Here is a 25076-nt window from a genome sequence, read left to right on the forward strand (position 1 = left end):
CGGCACAAGAAGACAACACACATACACACGACACAAGCGCAAACAAACAACTGTTTAGTCCTTACGGAAGATGCGTTTATATACGCAACGTAAGTTTTTTGAAAAATGCAACCTTCCCATCATCAAACACGTGACCATCAATCACCACGACACAGCATCTGCACTTATCATGTCAATTTCGGTTTTTGTAAGTGCAATAGAAGGAGTGCTTACACACGTTCCATTTTCCGCCTTTTCGATTAAAAACGCTTCGACAATCTCTCTTTCAATCCTTTCTTTCTGTTTACCTACAATTGTGGTCCTATGAAAAATTGGTTCGCATTTCTTCTTACACCTGCTGCAATGTTGCGCCAGTTGTCTTGGGTGTTTAATTTTGTCGCATTCATTATTATGCTCTAGAAGTCTCGTGTTGACACATCTACCCGATTGCCCAATGTATTGTTTTCCGCATGATATTGGTATCTTATGGATGATGTCTTTCTGGCATGGTAAGAGCCTTTCCCTATGGGCTATGTCACATTCCTTGCATTTTTCACTCTTTCCTTTCGCATGCACCTTGTTGCAGAGGCTTATCAGCTTTTTTGGTGCGGTAAACACAACTTTCACTTGGTGTTTGTTCGCCACTTTCTTCAATCCGTGTAATGCCTTATGAATATACGGTATGACAACCAATCCTTCTCTATTCCCCTGCTCTTTCGACTTGTTCCTTTGCTCGTCAGGGATTTTAGCACTTTTTCTTACGCTTTAAAGGAACGCGCCCATTTCTTCCTGAGCGCTGCCGGGTGTCAAACTGCTTTGACTTGCCCTTAAAATTACTCCCACTAGGCCATTGCATTTACGATCAAAATCTTTTTTCCCGATAAATCGATGGAACTGAGTCACAAAATACGTTTCAGTCAAAAGTGGCCCCGCCCCTGTTAAGGCGTTATGTTTCTGTACCGTTACCTTGGACGGCGACGCTTGATATGCCGGTCGGTCTCGAGGCCTGAGCACATTCCACGTCTTGTGCACTGCCCGCCATATGTCGACCTCCGTGCACTGCTCGCACCCTGTAAACAGAAGTATATGAGTGCAAGAACGGCATTAGGGAGAACAAATTAAGAGGAAGAGGGTAACTGCTTTTTTTCAGCATCTTTGGATCACATCTGACTTAATCACAGAACCTGCGCAAGTACAGCGCACGGTGTAATTTCTCGTTTGAGCTAAGTGAATCGAATGCATGGAATCTCCAGATTGCAGATCCTACGCGTCATCGACGAGGCTTTACCTGCGGAAAATATCTCCATTTATGAGAGACGAAAAATAACTGTACATAAACAAATGTGGCTACAATCCACGCTGTAAAGGTGGTTGTACAGCGAAGCTGTAAAACGACACCCAATTACCCATTGCTACGTCACTTGAAGATTCACACACGTGGCTCTACAAAAAGTGAAATTAAGTAAGGAGAAACGATGTAGCGACGCTGAACACCCTGCTTTCAGCAATTTTCACAGCCTTTGGAGCTGCATAACTAGGTCGATCTTGTGTTGTTCTATTTCAATTCAGATGCCCAAGTGTCGAAAGTACTGCAGCTTCAAGAAAACAGTTCCTTGCTTTGAGCGTCATAGCACGTGTTTTCTATATCCCTTCCGGAGCAACACAGTACCGGAAAAAAAAGGAATTTTAAGATAACTGAGTTTTTAAATCACGTTCATAAATGAAGACTTGTGGTTTGTTCTCCGTGCTACCGCCTTCAACTGCTACTGCACTGAGTTTCCATCTTTCATGTAACGAATTTTTTTCTTCATTCCGACAAGTGGTTTTCACTTCCTCCGTCCTAAATAATTACTGCTCGCGTAAAGTGGCTTCCCAATTTGGTGGGATGAATATTTTCATTTCAAGGCTATGAAAGCCTTCTGTAGACAAATTTTCTTCGCTTTAGGTTTGAAAATTGTTCCTAATTGTGTAAAAGTATTGATCATTACTGTATTGTAAGTATTGAGCAACGTATTGAGCTACACTAAACTGATACTTGTCTCTGGAATGACAACGTATTTGATCCTAAGCATGCACGATTATTGTAGAGAGAGATAGCGCTCGCTGAAGTCGATGGAAGCCTACCAACGCAATTTTTTTAAAGTAAGGCTGACAGCTATTCGGCTATTCCGCTTCCAGTTTTCTACAGGAAAACATAATTGCTGCAGTGGAGGGCTCCTGAATGGTTTTTGGCCGCCTCTGGATTTTTAGCGTGCCCTGACATCGCACAGTGCACGTTGAGGGTCCCCGGGTGGTCTGGACTATTCCGGAGCCCTCCACTGCGGCAGCTCTAATTCTTCCTTTGTTATTTCACTCCCTCCTTTACCCCTTCCCTTACGGCGCGGTTCAGGTGTCCAACGATATATGAGACAGATACTGCGCCATTTCCTTTCCCCCCCAAAAAAACAAACCAACCAAGTGGATGTACTTATATTACCTTTTATTACTTCACAACGACATTCACGACTGCTTTATGATATGTATGATATACACTGAGATTTTTAGTTCTGACTGTAGAGATAGTCTTTGCTAATGTTAAATCAGTGCATGAACCATGAATGGTAGTTGGTTAAATAGCATTGGTGAAACGGTGCTCCCATTGCTGACACGCGCCTTATCATCCATCATGTGGTTTTGATGCTTGTTTTGTGTTTTTTCTTACTGAAAACGAGTACTGAGTTGTGTGCTGTATGCCTGTTTTCAAAGGAAATTTACATTTATGTCTTTTTTATATTTTATTTTTGCTATTTTGTAATTTTAACGTTTCTGGCTTGTTTTTCTTTTCATTACGACTGGTTTATGTTCAGTATAATATACGAATTGTATCCTGTTGGGTACTTTTTCACTCGCTAATTTTTAGCCTGACGTTTTCTGCTGATGGCGCCGACGACACGAAGATTTCCTTGGAAGGTAGAGGTATAGAGCTTCGCTGTAAAAAGTGCGTCTGCGTCAACTGAGGCGGGCCTGTGCGCTCAGCGGCAGCAATAACATTGCGATAACAGGAACCCTGAGGCTTTTCTTGATGTGATAATATTAAAGTTTGAAGGTATATTCTAGATGTATGATTTTTTTATATAAGTGCCCAGGACACACAGCCGTGTAGCTCTATTGTTTACTTCATACCGAGCTCAAATGACCAGTTTATGTTCAAGAACTTTGGGTTGTGAGCGACTTTGCGACATCAGATCATTGAATATCGGACTGCACCATTAACTCTAAACGCTAACAAATGAGCAGATTTCTGTCCTGGTACTCTGAATACCAAATGCGTGCAAGCTCATTTTTTAAACTATATTTTCCCAAGGAGGTTTCAGCTCAGAATCTTCTTTACGGCATTTTGGGGGTGTATAATGATTTTAAAAGTCGCCTGTATTACAAGCAGCGAGATATTTTTGGCACAAACAAACACACAAACAAAACAAACGTCATTCCAAAGACGACGAGCGCTCTTTGTGTTCTTCCTAGGTCCCCGTCTTTTTGCGGTGTTCACACTGTTGGATTACCAACTCGCCTAAGCGTCTGTTTTAGCTGAAATATACAGTCGAGGTCGAAGTGGTTATTGCAGAAAGCAAAGAGGGAATGGCGACCATCTTCTCAGGAAAAATATTGAATACGTCTTGGCTTTTACTTTTTTCTTTGTTTCGCTTGTCTTTCGACCAAGATGTTTAGAGTGGTATGGATAGGACTTAATTCGAACATTATACTATCACTTTTATTGTATATATTCGATTTTATTGTGCAAAGAAAAATAAACGCTATAAACAAGTACACAATAAGTACCAATAGAGATGCGTTTGGTTTGTCTGTCCTTTTAGTATTTTTTAGAACTTTGCATGCACAGGAGCGATGACTGACTTAACAGCCTGGACGGCAAGCAAGCACTCTGTGCTTAGATATAAGAAAAAAAAAATGTTTCTGCATCAGATGAAGCTCAATGAATTTTCATTCAATTTGAGTTAAGCGAAAATAAATCCTCCAAGGTGTATTGCATGTAACCGGTTTTTGCGTCAGCACACGTCAAATGCGTCACCAACCTAATCTATGACACTTGATCGCTTTGAACTGCGGCCGGCACCATGTTTTGTTCTAATTTCAGGTTAAGGACTGGCCTTTGTGACTAATTCACTTGTCGCACACTTTCGGCAGTAGAGGAAAAAATAGAACGGTGGGATTGCCTTTTCTCGCCATGTTCTCAATGGCACATGAAGGCGAGGCGTGCGTGTCCCGGCGGGAGTCGTACGTGAGCTCCAGCTGGCTGGCGTCCTCACTCAGGGCAGCCGGGGACAAACTAACCGCTGTGTGCCGGCCTCCTGTCTTCAGCAGCCTCTCGGCCATGTAGCTGCAAAGGGCGAACAAAGATTGTGCAATCATCTTGATAACGAGCATGACAGTGCGAATGCGCAATCGCTTCAATACAAGTTAAAGGACAAAGATTTGCGATTGTCACACCATGAGAGTTTTGCGATTACCAGCGTTCTCTTGAAAGTCAGGTTCTAAGACTGCTTGGTACCGGTATATCGGTGTAACGGTATATCGGTTCTTGGTAGCGGTATATCGAATAGCTCTTTATCGGCTTGGCCTTAAGTAGCAAGTGGCAGCTTTACACAATCTGATTGGAAGCAAAGCTTGGATGAAGAAGTTGTAATTGAAATAAAAGTCCAATAATAAACCGGCTGTTTAAATTTATTCGTTAGGGATTTCCCTTCTTAGAGTCGTGTATCATAAATCTGTGCGGTCTACACAGCTGGATTGTGCGGGGAAGCGGGCATTAATGAATTAAACCTAGGCATTCAACTTTGATTTATTTTTTCAGGGCCCAAAATTTTATTGCGGTATTGATGGTCAGCAACATCGAAGACAAGCACAGTGTTTGTCTTTGGAAACGGTATTACGGCTGGAGATACCGAAGGTGTAAAAGAGGGTACTGAAAAGTCATCTACTGGGCCCTCCCACGTTGCACGCTGAAGAAACGGCGGCGCTGTAATTTTTAGTGGTGGAAATAATCATGCCGTTTATGAGTTTATTGGCGCTGCAAACGCTGAGTCTCTTTCTGTAGTGACTCCACAGTTAGCGACGCAATTTGATCAACGTACAACGTTGCAAAGCCAAAATCAGTATTCAGGGGTGTTCTTTCACGTTTCGTAACCTGAACTACGATGGCGGATCGGAAATTTTCAAAAGTGGGCCAACTTTTGACATTGACCGCCTACAATAATTCCAATATAAACGCGCTTCCTAAAAACAAAACTATACAGAATAATTAGCTTTTTTAATTAATTAATCTGCTCTCTCAGATATGTTACTTAAATAATGTCTGATTTTCAGTGCAGATCCCCTATAGATATCACACGAATGTACACTGCGCTGCTTTGAAAAGATAAATGTAAAGAATAACTTGAAACAGACGGTGTACTTTGGACAATTGATATCAGTTATTTCAGCCGCCACGGTGGCTCAGTGGTTATGGTGCTCGGCTGCTCACCCGAAAGACGCGGATTCGATCACGGCATTGGGCGGTCGAATTTCGATGGAGGCGAAATTCTAGAGGCCCGTGTACTGTGCGATGTCAGTGAACGTTAAAGAAACCCAGGTGGTCGAAATTTCCGGAGCCCTTCACTACGGCGTCCCTCAGATCTTCAGTTGGAACGCTAAACCCCCATAAACCATAAACCATCGTATCAGTTATTTCAGGCCCCTCATAGCCTCCTTTGTGTTCCTTCGGGTTGTCAAATCCCGGATACCTCATGCCACTGCCAGCTCATTCTACTTCATTAACAATCTTTCGTGACATCGGGCTTTGAATTCGAACATACAATTTTTATGGCCTTTCGATGGCTATGCTTTGCAGAAACTTGTGGACAGAAAAACCGTTGTTGAAAACCGGAGTGAGTGCTCTCTTACCTGGCAATCTTCTTCTGGTAGTTATCGTATATGGAGTTGCCCGGTATAGGATCCAGAAGGATGAGGACATCGGTTTGCGTGTCACAAGTGGCTGGTAAGGCAGGGAATGCGTATGTATCAATGAGAGTATAGTGGGTTGCAAGCGAAGTGAATTTACTGCTTTATTTAAAATATTTGTTAGCCATCAATCGAGCAGAGGCCAGCGCAATGCGGCACAAAAAGGAAGAGAGGTGTTCACCATAAAAAGCAAAGCTGGAGCAGTGAATACCATAAGACAATGCCATTATATGAAAAAAGTAGATGAGTAGAGCAAGAATTGAGGAAATAACAGTAGAGGTAACAGTAAAGAAAACGTCCACAATGCACGTAAGCGTACAGCGGAACACGAGACGAGAACGCAAGAAAGGCAGACAGGTGGGACGCAGGGACAGCGACCGTATGTCCTATGTGTCCTCCACCTTTGTGTCCTCGTCAGTTGGTGCAGTGTACGCTTTCGTCATGGCGAACCAACAAACGCAGACGTCCGCGTTGCTGAAAAGGACTCAAACAGTGCCTACCACGCAAGGCAAATGACAGACAAGTTTCTGCTAGACACAATCACTTGGAAACATAGCCTAACTGTTGAAAGGGCTTTGAGATGCGTCTGGTCCAATCTCTGACTACGACGTTTGTAGTAGTCACGTGCCATGAGGTGGTGAAAAAAATTCAAGGGGAGACTTCATTCCGCCTTAAGGGTATGACGCGATAGAGTAATGGGTTGGTTCCCTTATACGGAGAAGGACATTCTGTACATTATATTCATAGATCCCCGGGTTCCCTGATGACCTTTCTGGCGCAGTGGTGCAGTAGTCAACCGGCTACGGTGGGTACTTTTCTCAATATCCGGCGGCAGGTTATAATGATGCCGCAAGGTCACGTGACCTAGGTGGCCCACCTGCCTCTTGTGTTGCTCCCTGGGCACCACCTGCCTGAGTCATGCTCGTGGTTTTTCGCTAACAACGCCGACAACGCCGACGTCAGATTTTCTGCGCAGCGGGAGCCTTTAGCGCTATCGCGTAATAACTGCACTGAATACATTTTTATGAATTAAGACCCTGCGAAATCTCTTGTAAAATTGTTAACATTGTCACTGGTTGACCAGTTTTATAGTAATGTTTGGTTGAAGCACTACCTGCTATATAGTGATCACCATTATTAAAAGCTTGAAACATATATGGTGCTCATGGCGCTTGATAAGTGTTAGCTCAACACAGTTCTTTAGATAACTTCTATAAGTGTTATGCGCACAAAAATACGTGGGTGATATACAATGTTGCGTACCTGCACTGCCATTGCTGTTTTCTACGCATTCCTTCGGAGGTTCTGAAAGTGAAATAAAAATTAAATGAGCACTTCGCAGAAAACTAAGTGGTCAGCTTCAACTGTTCGAGCACGCCATGTCGACTTTGACTTCTTTTAATACCGCATAATAAAGCAACGGCGCACACAAATGCTTGTTAGTGGGTGCTCGGTGCTGGTGCTTGTTTTCATGTGGCGCAAAAACAAACATTTCGAGGCATCCTCTATGCGTGCACTACGATGCATTAATGGCGTATGAAATGACTTTTATGACACGAGGTTTGTTTACTGGTTTTCAGCGCATTTCATAAGATAGAAAAGTTTATTAAGCTACAAAAACACAGCAGGTTTTCTGGATCGAATCACGTCTAAGCGCCTGGCATAAGGAAGACACAAGCGATTGAAAATCAAACTCTCTTCTCTTCAGCAAAAATGCTATGGGTAGGAAATGGTAACGCGCCAAGCTTAGGCGCTGCCTGAAAAAAAAAGTCCTTTGCACCTTAACATTTTTTGGGGGGCTGTAACCTGCCAGGTTTTGTTACGGCCGTACACGTGCTATTCTATTTTATTTGTATCGGATTATTTCTCTATCGCTTCTTCATGTAGTGCTTTAGCGATAGCTGTTAATATTGCCGTCGGAAATTAACCATGGTGCGGCAACACGCTTGATGATGTCATCACAGCTGAACTGGCAATCCGGGAACAACGCGAGCGAGTCACAGTCGAGACAGACACGATAAGTTACGCTGAACTGCCACCACTAGGTCTCAGGCGTCGCGATGTCGGAAGGAAAAGGAACACTCGAAGTTGTGTGTAGTTACATCACACGCGGTGACGTCACTGAACGACGTGACAGTGCCTAGAGTGGATGAGTTAAGGCTTTCGTCATTCAGCGCTTGGAAGGAGACGTGGAAGAAGTGGTCGCTGCAGTAGTGCGTTGCGCTCGCGCCTAAGAGCAGAGGTGGTTATCGCATGCAAATCCTGAACAACGCGGCTCGCAGGATGGGCTGAAACGGCAAGCGCGAGCGACGGCTGACGTGCGACTCCTGATATTACTGAATTTCTCAAGTTACGCAACAGGCGTAAACGTCAACATTTTTTTCCTTCTTTTGTGAATATTAATTTTGCCCCTGAAAGACGACGAGTCATCATTGTCGGATTTATTTAATATAGTTCGTGAGAGAATGCCGCTGAACAGTTGACTTCTTGTATTTAAGGGTTTTCGAAGGGGACCCGGGTAACTATGCTCTGTACGTATTTGATCATACAAGGCATGCAATAACAGGACCGAGAAAAGCGGCGGTAGGCAACAGTGCGGTCACTTGGGTCTTACTACTTCATTTACCGCTTCGTTTCTTCATTTTGTGCTTGCTCTTTTCCTGCGTTCTTAAGCAGACTTGCAAAAGTGCAATAGTGAAAAAGTAATTAGTGGTTATCTATCGTGTTACGGTTGCTTGAGGTAGTGCAGTTTAAGCGTTCGTGACACCGTTTTAAAGCATAGGTTCAAGCATAGTTGCCTGCAGGTTTACACAGGAAGTACAGATGACATCCTGCTTTGGTCATGCACTGCTCTAAGCATTTTGCATGCACTAAAGAAGGCGCGAAAATATGAACCTTCCAATACTGCCAGCTTCTTGTAGCGCTCTGCATTCGATGATCACTGCCACTGCCAAAAGAGTTCACCACCAGATTTCGCTCATTTGCTAATATAACTGCGCTGGAATGAAATGGCTTAATTGTATCGTCATTATCCTCCATCAACCGGGATAGTTGCAGTATGGACAAAAGGACATTTCTCACTATCCTCCAAGCATCCGTGTCTTCTCAAAGCTACATAATTATGCCTACATCCTGCCGATTAGTTCGACCTGTGTATTGAAAAACATTCTGAGACCGCCGGCATCCTCGTTCATACGTCATATGCGCCCGGTAGTCCTCCTTCCACACCCAAAGAGTGTTCTGTTCCTCAGGCATGCGCAAAGCCATCATGTCAGCCGCTCCGTGCACGAGATTGTGTTTGCATTTGGGAGGCGCCAGATGTCCGCAGAATATGCTTGGTACAAGATATAATCGCGTCGGCTTTCTAAATAGGAGGAAAAAAGAATATGATTTGAAACTTGGCTGCACACGTGGCGGCATTACTCCTGCTTCCTGGCCACTAGGTCCTCCCTCAGTAGTTCTTCGGAAAAAAGATTTGCCGGACACCTCATTTGTTTTTCATCAAGAATTGCCTTAGCCATGTAACAAGCATAGTTGACAGATGCAGATGATATAGGAATTATTAAGAGCATTAGGATGAGTAATCAAAGCATTATTACTCGTACAATAATGAGGGCGCTGCACTGGAATAAATTGCATATTATTGACTCAGTACCACCTGATCTGCGGATAAAATTTAGCTGCCATTTTAGTCAGTGAATTACAGCATATCAATGAGAATATGAGGCAAAATGAAATAGCAGAAAGCTCAAGTGCAACAGCAAGCCGAAGGAATAATTAACATCATACGTAACCAACCGCTGAGAGTAGTGAAGGAAAGCATCTATTGCGGCCATGTAGCCAAGTAGTATCCTGGGTATTGAGGAAGAATAAGAGGAACAGATTATCAACCTGCTGGAGAACATTTTCCACGCATTCGCAAGGGATTGAAGGTTGTATATTTACCTTGCAAGAGCTCGAAGGCCTTCATAACAAAGCCCATGACCACGCACGTATGTGTCCATATATATACACAATACAAGTGCATGAATAAAAATAATACTCTATTAAAATAGCAGGTGTCAAAATGATAAAAAACTGTTATCAGGCATCTGAGACTTTGTGAAAAATCTATCCATCGTTCACTGGTTGCGTTTGCAGCAAGTAACTGCTTTCGCAATCCGCCAATTCGTTACTCGAGTGTATAGTTCACAGGCCATGGATTTGGGCACACTGCTGGGCAGTTTTTAGTCATCCTCAACGGAATTAACGCAGCCATGACGCTATCAAGCACATGAAGATATGCATACAATGCGGCGCCCATTCTAGTTTCGCCAGCGTAACAGATTACCACGTCAATGACAAGGAAAGCAGCGGCCGAAGACAAGGCCAGAAAAGTTCAGGCAATCTCATCAGTCTGGCCGCACATCCTTATGTTCAGCTTGCCTCGAACCAGGCATTATGGCCGTCACGCGCGCAGTCTGAGGCAAGCACCCCCGGCGATCCAGTCACGCGTTTCATCCCCTGCACCATCTGTACTGTAGTTGCCTTGATAACCACGCACAACAGGCCACTGGGGTACGTAGCAGAGCTTTAGAGTGTCGACAGCATGTCCTAGTACCAGAGGAGGAGTTCAACATAAAGAAAGGCAAAATACGGCGTACTCTTGAAACACAGGTGAAATATTTACATGTGCGACGATGCAGTATCTGCTTCCCTCCCATGTTACGCATGATTGGCCTGACTCTGGGTAGTTGAAAAAAAACGAAGTTCTAACTCACTGAGAAGGCGGTCTAACTTGGTGTGAAAAGCCTTGAGGGTGGGCAGCAGAGAATGCTTCATTGCGCTGCGCTTTATCTCGGCTTCATTGACCAGTCGGGAGTAGAGCCTTGCCACCAACAGGACTTGTTCTTCCAGCCTAGGTGCTGACAGAAGCCGCGTGACAGCCTGCTTGCGTGTGCAGAAAGATAGGCCCTCGGGGAACTCGGGAAGCAGCTCTCGGATGCCCCTGCGGTTTGGACAGACGGGCTGTAGATACTGGTCTACGGCAACGCTTTAGAATTTCTTTAAACAGCTAATCAGTAAAGGGTAGTTAGCATGCGGTTTAACAACCGCAGCGTTTCCGCTGCTGCGATGCATTTGTAAAACTTAACAGGGATAAACTTGTGGAAATATTCATGTGCAAAATCCAGCCATCATTTCAAACAAGTACGACTTTCCTGATTTTGGCTAATGACATATTCAGCTACGCTCACGGACCGCGGAGCATTTGATGTGGCAGATGAGTAGCACTGTCTATAACTGGCGGAAAAGGCTCACTTTCGGTTTCAGCATCGATCCAGGTGGATCGTTGTACTTATTTATTTCCGCACGTAAGCGTTTGAACGACGCTAAAGAGGAAGAGCTTCAAATGGGCCTAGTTGGTTTGCAGTCTTCGACATTGTTATTGCTCTACTCAAGGTTTACACAGACAAGATGTCTGTATGTGTCGTTCTTGTCTGTGTGAACCTTGAGTAGCGCAATAACAATGTCGAAGACGCTAAAGAGGGTCATTTGTGTTGTCATAGCCCAGCGATGCTGCGGGGAACACTGTATTGACGTCACTGTCACACGGAATCAGCATTACCTGTTGCTGTAGTAACCGCCAAGGATCTGGCTCAGTCGTCGAGGCCGGTCATTACTTATTCTCTTCATAGCCATGGCCAGGATGAAACCTAGAGAGAGCGAGTTTGGGGAAGTTGCGTTAACTGATGTCCCAGCCGGCGAAAAGACATCTTCAGGGGTTTCGGAAGTGTCACAGGACATAGTTATTTCATCTCATTTCCTATCCCTAACCAAAAATGAAACAAAAAATGTTCTTTTCCACAACTAATACTCCCGCTGGATTTTGCCTGACAACAGAAACTCTTGTACTAACAACAGGAGTTTCCGTAGCATTGTGCAGTGTCCTGTCGGAACGACATAGTAAGTTGTGTCGCGACAACAGACAAATCTGCCGCAACGACAGAGCGACAAAATTTTTTGTCGGAATTAGGGACTGGCTTTGTCCTATTTTTCGACTGGGATAGAATGTAGAATAGGGACTGACGGGAAAACAGCCAATTTTTGCAATCTTTGCACGAAAGCAGACTGAAGGTTTGGCGAATGTTTCATTTCGGCAAATGCCTCCACCGTCATCATTTGGTCTAAGAGCTGTTGGAACTTAAGAAACTCCAGCCGTCTCATATCTACGGTGAAAGGAAATTTGAGCAGCTTTTTTTTTCTATTTAGCATAAAAAGGTGAGAACCGCCATGAACTATAAAACTAGCACTTACATCAGTCAGTGTTTCGTACGTCTCTCGAAATCTCTTCCGAATGGTGCCACGAAAGGGTTGGGCTTTCACAGCCTGTTTTTTAATATCAGTTTCTTTGCGCAAACAGGTTTTTGTTCCTAATTTCAATGTAGAAGCAAGAACAAGTTCGTAACAAGACCAAGTATTTTGGTGAGAGTTCACTTTCTGCCCCCCAGGAAAAGAAAAAAAAAGCACCAATGCGTTCGTCGTTTCTCACCATCCAATGCTCCGAGCATCTCAGCATCAGTGAACCTCGCCGTCTTGTCAGCCACGCGGAATTCGCGGGGACACATGGGCGTGGTCCACAAGCCACCGCCACCGATCGTAGGCATCTTGCTGTTCGACCACGAAGACACCGTTCCCAAGTGCACTGATGGAGTGGACATGCGGAAAGAGGGAAAAACGAAGTAGGCTTTTCCTAAAGACGACCAAGGAAGAGACCAGTTAAATGAATTGCATGAAAAAAAAACCAAGTGAAAGGAAGCCGGTTGTCGGTCAAATGTTTAGGGGAAGCCCCCATTGTGGAGCAAATTTGTAATCAGGGAGTAATTACTCCTTGACATCCACCCGAGCGCAGCCATATGGCTACAAAGGAAAGCTGTACAGCTTTCTCAGAAACTTCGCCGTTAAAGAAAAATTTGTCCCGGTCCGAATTTTGTCCGGACCAGGAGGAATTTTTCTTTAACTGCGAAGTTTCTGCGAAAGCTCTATAAGTTTCCTTTGTAGCCGTATGGCTGCGCTTGGGTGGATGCTAATGAGTAATTACTCCCTCATTATGAAATGAAGCCCCCTCCTTAATTTTATCTCAGCATTGTTGCAGCGCAGCCGCAAAGACATCGCTATTGGCATTACTATGATTTAAGACGTCGGTCGTCCAGTATCTGCACTGCGGCACCGCGCTGAAGCAAATATTATGGACGTTGCATGCTTCAAACATCACCGAGAAAGCGCGTTGAATCTAGATTTAATCCTGCTGGAGCAACGCTGATGATCTTGTAGTCTCAACCTACAGATGCGTGATGGCGCTAGATTCAAAACGAAAACCAACAAAACCACATTCGTTTTATACGGGAAACACAGCTAGATTACGCGACGCGCGTTTCTAAAAAAAGGACCGGCTGATTTGAAACGTCCATCGAAACCTGCGGTGCATAGTTCCTACCGTGCAATACCGTTCAATAGCGAGAATACCTTAGTCTTAAAAAAAACGAGACTGGGACGCGCTATAGCAGTGTGTTGGACATGGGAATGTTTGCACATTAGTCCTAATGTTGCGTACCAGCGAGCGTCGGTCCGTACACATGGTCCACCACGGTGTGGCCCTGGTCCATGATCTCGAACGGCTTTTGTGAGCGGAGAAGATTCTCCACCGTGTCCCGCCGGGCGTACTTGCTCACCACTAGACCCTTGAGGACGTGTCCCAGGGCGATGCTCATGGTCGCATTGTGCGCTACGCCAACGACGCCTTGTTCCTGCACACTGGCGTCAGCAAATGGCGTGTTCACAAATTTCAAGCAGCAGAGCAGGCACGCCTCTGTGCAGATATTTCCAGGTTGAACCTATAGTTTTTGAACCTATATTTTTTGTGCTAATTTACGTGCCTAGAAGTCACGCTCCAGAATTTTTAAACGACATTGCGTTCTGGTACATGTTTGGAAGTTAATTGTCACGAGTTCATAGTGTGCTACTCTTAAGCAGAATTAAGCTTTCATTGATACGTGGTTGATTCGCTGCTTTTACCACAATTTATTTAGGAGGAACTTCCTGACGCATAGCTGCATTGTTACAGCGGCAAAGAAAAAACAAGTTTTGCCTTTGTTTTCCAGGAAGTATTGCTGCCTTGTTCGATGTTGATTATTGCAACAGCAAGATAGCATAGATACAACGAACTTTGAAGTGGATGAGTGGAAGCAAGGCAACCACTCGTAGCATGATGTAACACTTCTTGGCAACATAGCAAATATTGATTCATTATTTTGTTCTAAGAGTGTTAATTATTACTACAACTTTTCCACATTCTTATGTCTCTAAATGCTGTGCTCACTTTTTCAGCAGCGCCTTCCCGGCGCTGGTGGCTGGAGGAGACGGTCCACTGTTGAACGCGTGCGACAGCATAGAGAAGAGGGCGCACTTGTCGCTGTCACTCAAGGTGGCCTCGTTGAACAGCTGCGCTGGCTGCGCGTCACGGAGCATGGACTCCAAGATGGCTGCCTTGAGTTCTCTGGCCGAGTCCACAAGGAACCGTTCGGCTCCGGTGGCCAAGCGCTGGTGATCCACAGAGTCAATGGAGAACCTGTGTGGAAAACATGCATGATGGATGATCTCAAAGGGATGTGCAGACACACAAAGCAACAAAGAATGCACAAGTATCTTAAGGAGAAGGAAGTCTCTTAGAAAGCAGACAAGCCGAGAGGCCAGTTCGGAAGCTAAAACACACAACTGATTAACACAGGTGCCACTCTATACCTATGAGTGTGTTAAACAACTGGGTTGCGATGACAGTTCGTTACTTGGTCGGCTTCTTTGTAAACTTTGGAAAATGGCACGGCGATTTTTATAGCTATATTGTGTTGGTTACCGGGGGACTAATAGTGTTGAGTTCAAAGGAATATATTGAATGCGACACACATCGTAGTGGAAGGCTCCGGTATAATGTGGACCACCTACTTTTCTTTAACGTGCACCGAAAAGTTGGCAGATGGGCGCTTTTATTTTTCATAAGAATTCGTGCAGTTAGTGCAATAACGATGGAGCTGCCAGAAACTCTACCGTGTAAATTTCTGAACAATTTGGTGCTAGGGATGTTTTATATAGGAAAGGGTTTTAGTCTCCGGTTGTTAGGAACCAAAATGTAGATTAAGTAGTTAGCAGATGTGGTTTCACATACTATCAAATTCAGCCGCATTGGCTGAAAAGAGGAACCACCCCTAAAGACAGTACTAATGCAACTTGCCCAGTAGAAAAATAAGACAGAGCCGATTACAAAATAGAACAGGAAATTTTTCTTCCTGTCGTTACAACGTATTTAGTATTGAGAATTTGTCTGTTCTTGCGATAGAACTGCCTATATCGTTATGACAGGAGACTGCTACTACTGAAAATCCTGTTGTTACAATAGTTTTTGTTGTGAAGTCGCAAAGTACAACAGGAATGTCTGTTGTGACAACAGAAAATTTTCAGTTCTGTTTTTCGACAGGGTGTATTACTAAAGCTATATAAGTTGCCCAAGATCGGCACTCTCGCTCTCGATCACAAGTATGCGAAATATATTTTGTTAAACTTTATTGAGCGGTGCTACAAACTTGCGTTCTTAGGCTGCAATGCACTGTCCTGTATCTAAAGGACAGAAAATCTCACGAATCGGTGTGGATTATACATGATTTAACAACGTATACGACGACGGGCAAGCGCCGAATTTTCTTGACTTATCTTTTGTCGGTCGTCGCTTGCACAATTACAAGCATGTCTTCACCGTCCCGTTTCCCCGTAGCTTCAGCGCAGGCGCTCGTAATTTTTTCGCGTCTTGCATTATTTTCCTCGCAATTACACCAAGCAAATTGGCATCTATATATTCTGATCAAAATATTGCTGAGGAAGAACATGATTATACTTCCACTTGTGGGCTGCTGTTCATAAAAGGATCTGTGTCCCTATAACTATTTACTAAATATTTCATACATCTAGAAGTGCTACAGTGTGCTAAATACACCAGTTCGTGAATATAAAATGAATAATAGCGGTGTCCTCGCCAAAGTTAAACATTCAGCCCAGGAGGCGCACAGTTCAGTGCATTCAAGCTTATTTACGACGAAAGCATGTGCTTTTGGCGGATAATGGGCAGCTGAGAGAAACCAGCCCCGTTCACTTTGGTGGAAAAACAGCTCCCCCCACCAAACAAAGTACGAAACAATTAAAACAGAAAACAGGGAGAGAACTTGTCGGGTCTTTACCTGGCAGCCTTCCATCATATTAACGCGATAGCGTTAAGGGTCCGTTAACGCAGAAAAGCCGGCGTTGTTGCCCCTGAGCGAAAAATTCATGAGAAATCCCCAGAGGAACAAACTTGACGGCATGTGGGCCGCCTAGGTCACGTGACCTTGTGACGTCATCGTAACATGACCACCGGATTGGAAGCAAACTGGCCACCCTGGCAGGTGGAAGTTAAATTATTAATTGGTTGCGAGAGGTTGCTCGGGAAGAGTAACCTGGGTCTCGCAGGCCATCACCGATGGAAACACCTGACACATCGCAGGGCAATGGCGTATCGCTTAACTGTTGCACCACTGCGCCAGGAGGGGCATGAAGATTCCCTGGGATCTATGAATGCAAAGTAGAAATTTGCAATTTCCGCATATATGAGCATCAACCCATCAACGCTATGGCATCATACTCTTAAGGAGGAGCTTAAGTGTCCTTTCCAGTTTTTTGTCTTTAGCTGTTTTGGTCTTGAAAAGAACAGCAACCAAATCGCCCAAATGTCCGTTCTTCATTAGCGCCGTTTGTAAGTACTGCTTCTTTTTATAAGTCTACATTTTCCGGCTCTGATTCTTGTTCAACTAAGGGCATACCTCTCTAGTATTACGGCCGCCATGTCCGAAACGTCCATGACCGGGTGGCCAGCTTCGACTCGCCGCAGCAACGAGAGGAAGGCGTCCAGGGTTCGCGCTGGCGCGGAAGTCGTGTGTGTCGCCGACTCGTTGAAGCAGTACGGCGCCACTTTGGTGTTGAACGCAGCGAAGTCCATGAGCACCGCACGCGCCGCAGACACAATTAGGAACGCTGCAGCGGCTGAAATGACGCGCCATTGAAGGCATAGGTTACCACCACACTTAAGAGTTCCGTCGCAGTGAGGCATTTAAACAAGTGTCTGATAAATTCTAAGAGCTAGAATGAAACAGGCGTTTTCCATACGGAAGGACTCGGGAAAATATTGGCTGTCGAAGGTTAGAGAAAGTGTTTAAAACAGGATTGTCGGCTTCTACTGCGGACACCTTTTCCATGAGGAGTGAAGAAATTGGAATATAAGAATGCACCCAGGTTTCCGCCACCACTGTCTGTTAATTTTGCTACAATCTATTTTGGCTTTTCAGGCTAAGGAGGTTTGTGTACAAGGGTGTTAGCAAGGCTAGATTGTGTAAGCATTAATAGGTGCACCACAGCTTGCCTCACAACTTCTTTGCGCTTCGGAGTTGACTGTTTTGCATATACTTGAATACCTATAGATACCACGAAGTCCACTACGCATTACTAGCAGCAGCCTTCCCTTCTGTGCAGTGATTTTTCTCCATTTTGGAAACTTATTGACATTGTGTCCATTTTTGTGATATCACCGTGGTCTTTTACTTGTGCTGTTCATTTTTCTGCTGCGCAAGACTTAACCTACTACACTTGTTACTTTTTGTGAGGTCATACAATGTGCGCCGCCGATGTGTATGTAGGGCCCATACTTGGCTGATACTCTACATATATGCTTTCGTGCTTCGAACTAGTGCCTATTCTTCTAAAACTTCAAAAGTCTAGGTTTTTACATATTTAACCTGTAAAAGTGTAGTAAACAATAGGTAACGTTTCGATAATAAAATATTTTACGCTTGTGTGTTAAGCTACAAGTGCGTTAGTTCAAGTGCAATACAAGTGGTGCTGTTTAGCACACTGAACGCAGTTGCGGCGAGCGTAGTGTACGTATTAGCAAAATGAAGCACGTGATTCCGTTATAAGAACAATCGCAGCTCTCCTCTCAGAAACGAAGAAGTATTGTTTGCTCGTGGGAAAGCGCACTGTCGTCCCCTAAAAGCATGCACACGCCATAGCTGGTAATTCCAACTAAGCAATAGCGTTCTCCGTTTACTTTTGTACGAAAATGTACACTCGAGAGAATGCAGAATATCAAAACAGTGGGCGTATTGCTGGGACACTTTAATTGAGAAGTACGAATACTTCTCGGCTGTGAAGGATTATCACTGTGTTTGTCGTTAAGCCCCTGCAAAGCTCAGGCCAGCCCTGTATCGTGTGGGCGATTGGCTAAATTGGTCCGCTGCGCCGGAAAATTGCAAACAGGATAGGTCAGCTACAAGAAGTGCTGTACAGCAGCGAGCCGCAAGGAACATCAGGGTCAAGTGAGCTCTGATGCCACGCTATTATTAGTGACGGCCGAGGGAATAGAATGCAGCAAATAATGTAGAGGCGAACTCAGGCAATGAGTAAAAGAAGACAATGGTAGAGCGGTGTGCGCTGCTGGCGTGATGCGCTAAAAGTAATAAAATATGAAGGAATGAACAGTTTTGCTTTTTACTGAAGTTCCAGAGAGGTTCATGTATTCATCGATGTTATTGTATGCACTTGTGAATAAATGTATCAGTGCTGCTTTGTTACCCAGTGGATCTCAGCCTGTAGTGCTAGGTGTGCTCCCACTGAGGCCTATAAACTACAAGGATAGCTTTTTTATGAAAGTTGACCCTGTCTCAAGGCGTTCAGCGTCCGTGCAGGTGTTACAGGATAAGCTCAGGAAAAGAGCAAGGGTATAGATTGACCTGTGCACAAGTGCACCTGTGCGGATAAAAGTAAGAGGAGACGGGAGACAGGACGCGGCTAAGTCAAAATATAGCCGCATATTGGATGCTATGTGTTAAAAGTGAAGCTTCACATATCGCCACAGCCCCATTGTGTGGCGACGAGTTGTGGGGATAACTCCACACAGATAACGTTATTTCAGGTTTAGTTGGATGACATGGCCACAGAAGGCAGATTCTCCTCTGGAGACAGAGAGACAAGCTTGTTGACGGCAAAAAACAGAAAGGTCGACCGGAACACTAGCCCTCTGCAGTGGCGCTTCCTTTACCTTTTGAACCGTATTCCAACTGGTCAGGAATGCAGGAATTTTTATTGTGCCATATGACGGCGCTAACATAATTTACTCCTCTCTAGAAAACGTTCCTCATACGACTACCATTGTGTACAAAGTGAGCGCGCGGGAAGACTTCTAAAGAAGTAAGGGAACCGCAGTGGGAACGAGTCTGTCATTCCTAGCTCTCCGTGGCGCATTCATCGGTAGACGGAACAACGCCTCCTCAGTGTTAATGCCAGCCAGGTCAGCCGGTTTAGGCAATAAATTACTCTTCTACTACCTTTCCAGCCGTTCTCTTATTCGTTTGCCTTCGAACGTGTGCTCGCTTGTAGGGAGAGGGAGAGGGCTCCCCACTACAAGCGACTTACCACGGGATATAGGCGAAAACATTTGTGTTTTATTTCTCTTCCGGAGACGGCATTCGCCAGCGACGCCACAGCATCTCACGCTATGATACAATCGACAACTGCCATGTAGCAGTGCCACCATATCGTGTCGAGTAACGGAGCAAAGGCATTCAAACGCGCCTTGTTGCGAAACCTGCCGTGGTGGCTCAGAAGGACGCGGGATGGATCCCGGCCGTGGCGGTCACGTTTTAATGTAGGCGAAATGCTAGAGGCCCGTGTTCTGTACGGGCGGTGTCAGTGCACGTTAAAGAAAATCAGGTAGTCGAAATTATCCGGAGCCCTCCACTACGGCGTCTGAGTTGCTTTGGGACGTTAGTCTCCATAAAACAACCAACCATGGCGAAACGAGCGATATATGGCTGGAATTGGAACAGCGCAGGCATTGCACACAGGCATACCCAGCTTTGCTGCCCCTACGAACTCTACCGGGTCTGAACTGAAGGCTCTTGCTATGGGTACTTTCATTCGGACGGGTACCCAAACTTGCCTCATCATTGACTCCATGACTCTCAGCTCCGCCGATTAGGCTTTAGGAAAAACCATACTGCCGCGTGGGCTGGCTAGCTTTTTTTATCTTTGTCGCAGCTAGGTGCACAGAGCTTCATAGCCGTGCTCTATTAAGTGATAAATGACCGGTGTGGTTCATTATGTTATCCTGTTGAAACTTGCCGTCAGCCATAGCCATCCAGAGGCAATTCGTTTGTTACTTTTCTCCCCCTCCCCCCCCCCCTCCTGCCGCTGCAACCACTCTGCCACTGCGCAGCTACTCAGTCACGCATTAGTGCAAACTAAGTTATTAATTTTTAATTACTTGCGTGCTAACAGGGCCAGTTTAATACATTACCGTAATAGAGAGGAGATAGATTAAAAGGTAGAAAAGTTTTACACAGTTGTAAAATTTATATAGTATATGGTCATTACAAGAAAGACGAAGATGATACACTTCTGAATACATACCAACACCACGGATAGGCCTTGCCTGCAACTGTGTGATTGCTTGTGGGGAAACGGAAGTCATAAACAAAGCTGTTCAGCAAGGAAGTTCTTTTGTCTTAGTTATGTGGTCTAGACGTGATAAAGAAAAATACAAGACACAGCGGCCGCTGTAGCTCTGTTTATGGCGCTCAGCTGCTGACCCGAGAGGCGCGGGTTCGGTCCCGGCCGCGGCGGTCGCATTGCTGTGAAGGCGAAATGTTAGAGGCCTGTGTACTGTGCAATGTCATAGCACGTTAAAGAACCCCAGGTGGTCGAAGTCATCCGTAGCCATTCATTGCGGCGGCCCTGATAGCCTGAGTCGCTTTGGGACGTTAAACCGCACAGATCAGACCATAAATACATGACCGTGACCTCTGTTAAAATGAGATGCAAAAAAGAAGCTTAGCAAAATGGGCCTTCTGCGCTTGTCACTTGTCCTCCCAGCCCAGGCTGCTTGTCACTCTTTCAAGTTTGAAATTCGTTGAGTAGTTACTGAAGAAACAACGGAGATGCCGTTCGAACTCTGTATAATTTAAGATGGCAGGCATGGTTTGCGGATTTTACAGTGAGCTCGCATTTTCAGCTACAGCCGGTCGCTCATTGAGGCTAGTTATGTCAGCCTAGAGGGACGTACGTCGAAAATGTTCGTGGGGAGATAATGTGTGTACATGCAACTTTTTAGGGGCTCTGATGAGAGAAGACGATTACATGAGAGAAGACGATTACATGAGAGAAGACGATTACGTTCACAGTTTGCAATGTCATACGGAGATTGTATTCATCAAGCCCGGCCGTTGGCTTTCCGAATGATAATAATGGAGGTTTGTAACTGCATTTCATACCATTTCTTCAGACGCGTTTCGTATTTAACCAAATTATTACCCAAAACAACGCGATCTTTTATACCATAATTTTGGTCATCGCCACCTGGGCTATTTCAGCGGTAAGTGTATGTGTAACTGTCTCCTAATTACATCGTAGAATGTTATTACTAAAACCACCGCAGTCACTAGTTGTGAAATGGATCTCTGATCATATCACTCGCTAATGTTCACTTCAGAGTCTGGTTTTTCGGATAGGCGACATAGCAGAGGTTACAGATAGAGGTGCAAGCTTGGAGCGGTCAATAAAAACTGTCGCCGTTTGTCAAAATTTCAAAGGCACACAAAGATTATGCTCGCTATAGTTTTCAACTAACCTGTGGGACTATTATACTTATGCGTGTTCGTTGCTGCAAGCTTCACTGATTTTACTGATGCACAGCACCGGGTTTACCAACTGCCTCGGAGGTCATTACTCGTACGCAGTTCATTTTATTGCCATCTGCTGCCGCGACAGTCACATAACTTTCAGATTACCGTGCAAAGAGACCGCCCAATTTCGATACACGGACAATTCCCGGGGGTTCGCAACAGGTACGGCCAAGCTGCTTTAGCCTAATGAGAACATTGTCAAGGAGGCCGTGGGCCATAAAGGTAACGCCGGAAGGACTTCGAGCACTCCCGAAAATTTGCCGTCTGCTGTCGTGAGACTTAGAGGGGTTTGGCAGCGGCCGATTATTTTCCTCGAGAGCGGAGAATGATCTGAGAGCGCTTTTTGAATTCTATTGATCTCTCAAGTGCGCCCTACCCAGCCTTCTGTGGCCTCTGCTGTTTCTTTGCCTCTCGGGGTTTTGCCCTCCTCTCAGGCACCTCAACTTCCTACGACTAAACGCGCAACGTGTGCCGGACGGAAAAGACTGTGCACGTGAGTGGCACGCTTTTGTTTGAATATCCTAAACCGTTCACATCTATGAACGCGATAAGAGTAGGCGGAATGTCGGTTTGGCTGCGCGTTCTATTCGTCGGTCGCGACAAGCTGCGCAGAAATAGAAAGGAACAATCGCAACCATATTATAAATTTAGAAGCGGAACATGCACCACAGATTACGGCGCGATAACGAAACTTTAAAATGGAAGAAAATTAAAGCAGAAGGGGATGCTGCGAACAAGCCTCTGCGAAACAGCCTGCATTCAAAGACGTTCAGAAGACGACGTACCTTTAACGAAATAGGTCAGATGAGTTCCCATGGTGAAGTTCCTGCTCCACGTCTCGTTGGTGACCCTCGCATTGACCAGGAGTCAGGCGAGAGTGGCGACACTGCGTCGCAAAAAGAAACAAATGCTAGCCATGATCTAATAGCGCACACAAGATTGCGCAAAAAATGCACAAAAGCTTACTTCTAAAGGAGGTCGTTTAGAAGAAGCGCATTGGTAACGTCAGATAAAACGCCCTACCGAGAGTGGAATTTGCTTATTACACATTACGTGCGCGTTCTCTTGTTATATAAAATCAATAGATTAAAAATGCGAGAAGCAGTATTTAAAGGCGTCTTTGAGGAAGTGCTGATGCCTCAACAAGGAGTGTATTTTGTTTTGCTGTCTTAAGCACAGTCATGGTGTCGCAAGTCGACCGAGAATACAGCGCTGCTACTATAATTCCTAGTTAGGCCTGCGCTTAGAGCCGTACTATTTTGATTAAGAATGGAGAACTTACGTAGACACCGAATTGTTTCAGAAGGGCAGAGAATCGAACACATCATTTTTTTTTATTGACACGCTTTCATTAGTAGTGTCGCCTTTTATAGGCAGTTTTTCTGCAAAATAAGAGCCCCAGTGTTGTTAAACGAATACATACGCCGGCCTTACCCCATTCAGGAAAGAATATAAGTTCGCACAGCTTCCCGGACTCGACGAATGAGGGGTACCAAAAAGAACATTGCAACTGAAAACGACTTGAAGGGAAGGTGAAATGGCTTTTCGAGGATTCGAGGTTATTCAAGAACTGAATCTATGAAATTTCTCGGTAAAGCATGCAAAGTAGTTCTGCGTCAGCATTTGAAGTGATGACGCAATCACCCATTAAAACCACGATGATGTTCATGCTTGTCCTCACTGTGTTGAAGAAGAGCGCGGAAGACTCGCGTTGACGTCACTGTTGCCGAAATATCAGATGACCGCTGCCTTCCTCTACATGCTGCCTTGCGTCTTCAGATGCCCCCCCCCCCCCTCCCCCAACAATGCTTCGTGAGCTTTACCTTCGGTGTCATTCGTTTTCTTGAAACAACCTCGTCTTCACTGGAAACTTAGCGCCGCCGTACGTGACGTCATCATTGCGGCCTCTGCCTGTCTCTGCGCACTGCAGAGAAACCTGAACGCCGACGCCAGTTTAGTCGGCGATTACGTCACCATTTGAAGTTCTAGCGGAGAAAGATTTCGAATGCTTTACCTGCAAATTTCGCACATTCGGCTCATTTAAACTCATCGGATTCTAAAACCCATTCAGTTGCCCTTTAGGATGACCGACGAGAGAAGTGACGGTTTATGGTTAAGGCTTGAAAGCCCTTCGACGCTCAGTACACGTCGTGAGAGAGCCGATGCAAGCAGCCTCTGGCTGTGGGTTACGCCACCGTTTTTCTAGCGGGATTGAGCTTTGAGGGCAGATGCCAGGCAGCGCCGCTAAAAAGACTAGGTGGACTCCTGTAAGTCCTCGACGACAGATTGCATTTCAAGACGCCGCAGGTTCAGCTTTTTCGGTACTATTTAGTATCGCATGGAACGGTAACAAACACTACAGCTGCGGAGACCTAAGGAAGCGGAGTTACATGGCAGAGCGGGCACCTTTTCCTGTTTTTTTTTCAAACTTTTTCCCACACTGACCAATCACCGCAAAGGAGTTTTGCTATAGGTTAGGTGGCAGAACAAAACTCATCACCATCAGTCATTTTCAAAGCAAAGGCTGAGCAGGCCTTACAGGAAAAACACAACGCGCATACCTTGTTCCGAAGTTCAGGTTGCTGGCTTCTTGTGGGTGCTCTGAACGAAGTCCACGACCGTCGGCCTCGGCGGAAGCCCTCACGCGGGAGAGAGAACATTGACGTCCGCCTCTGGCAACACGTGAACTCGAGAAACACATCCCATTTCCGTGGGTTCACAGTTAATTCTTTGTGAACCACCGAAGCGAAGGAGATCCATGCAAATCGTGTCGCGTGCGACGCGCAGCCACACCGGAATGTACGCTTGAGACGCGAGCGTCGGTCGTCGTGGTCGAGAGCATATGACGTTTCGGCTCGCTGCAGCCACTGTCGCGCTGCGAATGAGAAGAAGAGAGAGAGCGCAAGCATTACTTCTCATGTTAATCAGTGCGTCTGTGTTTGTGTCTACCGCGCTACGAATACGCGTTGATGTCGGTAGGTGCAGTAGCGTCATGAGCAAGATTAACGCGACTAGGTGGACTCAAAAGAAACGGGCGCGATGACCTCGCAATACGTGCTTCCGCTCCTTTGCGGAGAATTCCAGTGTGAAGAGCTCCTGAATATAGGGTCCGTGTTAGCACGTAAAACCCTAACATTATCGTCCAGGCGTGTGTGTCATGCCAATGATACAGGTTGGGGCGTTATACAAATTTCATGACGCTGCTTTATCGCTTTAGCAGATGCAGAGCTTAGCGCCCTTGCCATGACATGCGCACTGCGTAGTAGCTTTGGTATTCTTAGTTCCTTTAGACTAAGAAACCACTCTTTG

General features: G+C 45.3%; 1 protein-coding gene across 1 annotated transcript in view; it reads right to left on the reverse strand.

Moving 5' to 3' along the window:
* LOC144124080 (uncharacterized) overlaps positions 1–24458 on the reverse strand; it is an 85199-nt gene extending 60741 nt beyond the window's left edge. The window contains exons 1-12 of the mRNA XM_077656746.1: positions 24329–24458; positions 22553–22653; positions 16857–17076; positions 14333–14581; positions 13568–13767; positions 12506–12658; positions 11582–11669; positions 10737–10963; positions 7240–7281; positions 5920–6010; positions 4194–4357; positions 946–1049 (exon numbers count right to left, since the gene is read on the reverse strand). Of these exons, the coding sequence (XP_077512872.1) occupies positions 946–1049; positions 4194–4357; positions 5920–6010; positions 7240–7281; positions 10737–10963; positions 11582–11669; positions 12506–12658; positions 13568–13767; positions 14333–14581; positions 16857–17076; positions 22553–22583 (1569 nt within the window). The 5' untranslated portion in view covers positions 22584–22653; positions 24329–24458. The remainder of the gene's footprint in view (positions 1–945; positions 1050–4193; positions 4358–5919; positions 6011–7239; positions 7282–10736; positions 10964–11581; positions 11670–12505; positions 12659–13567; positions 13768–14332; positions 14582–16856; positions 17077–22552; positions 22654–24328) is intronic.
* Positions 24459–25076: the final 618 nt, after the last annotated feature.

Source organism: Amblyomma americanum, chromosome 3, assembly GCF_052857255.1.
Source record: "Amblyomma americanum isolate KBUSLIRL-KWMA chromosome 3, ASM5285725v1, whole genome shotgun sequence".
Taxonomy (NCBI): domain Eukaryota; kingdom Metazoa; phylum Arthropoda; class Arachnida; order Ixodida; family Ixodidae; genus Amblyomma; species Amblyomma americanum.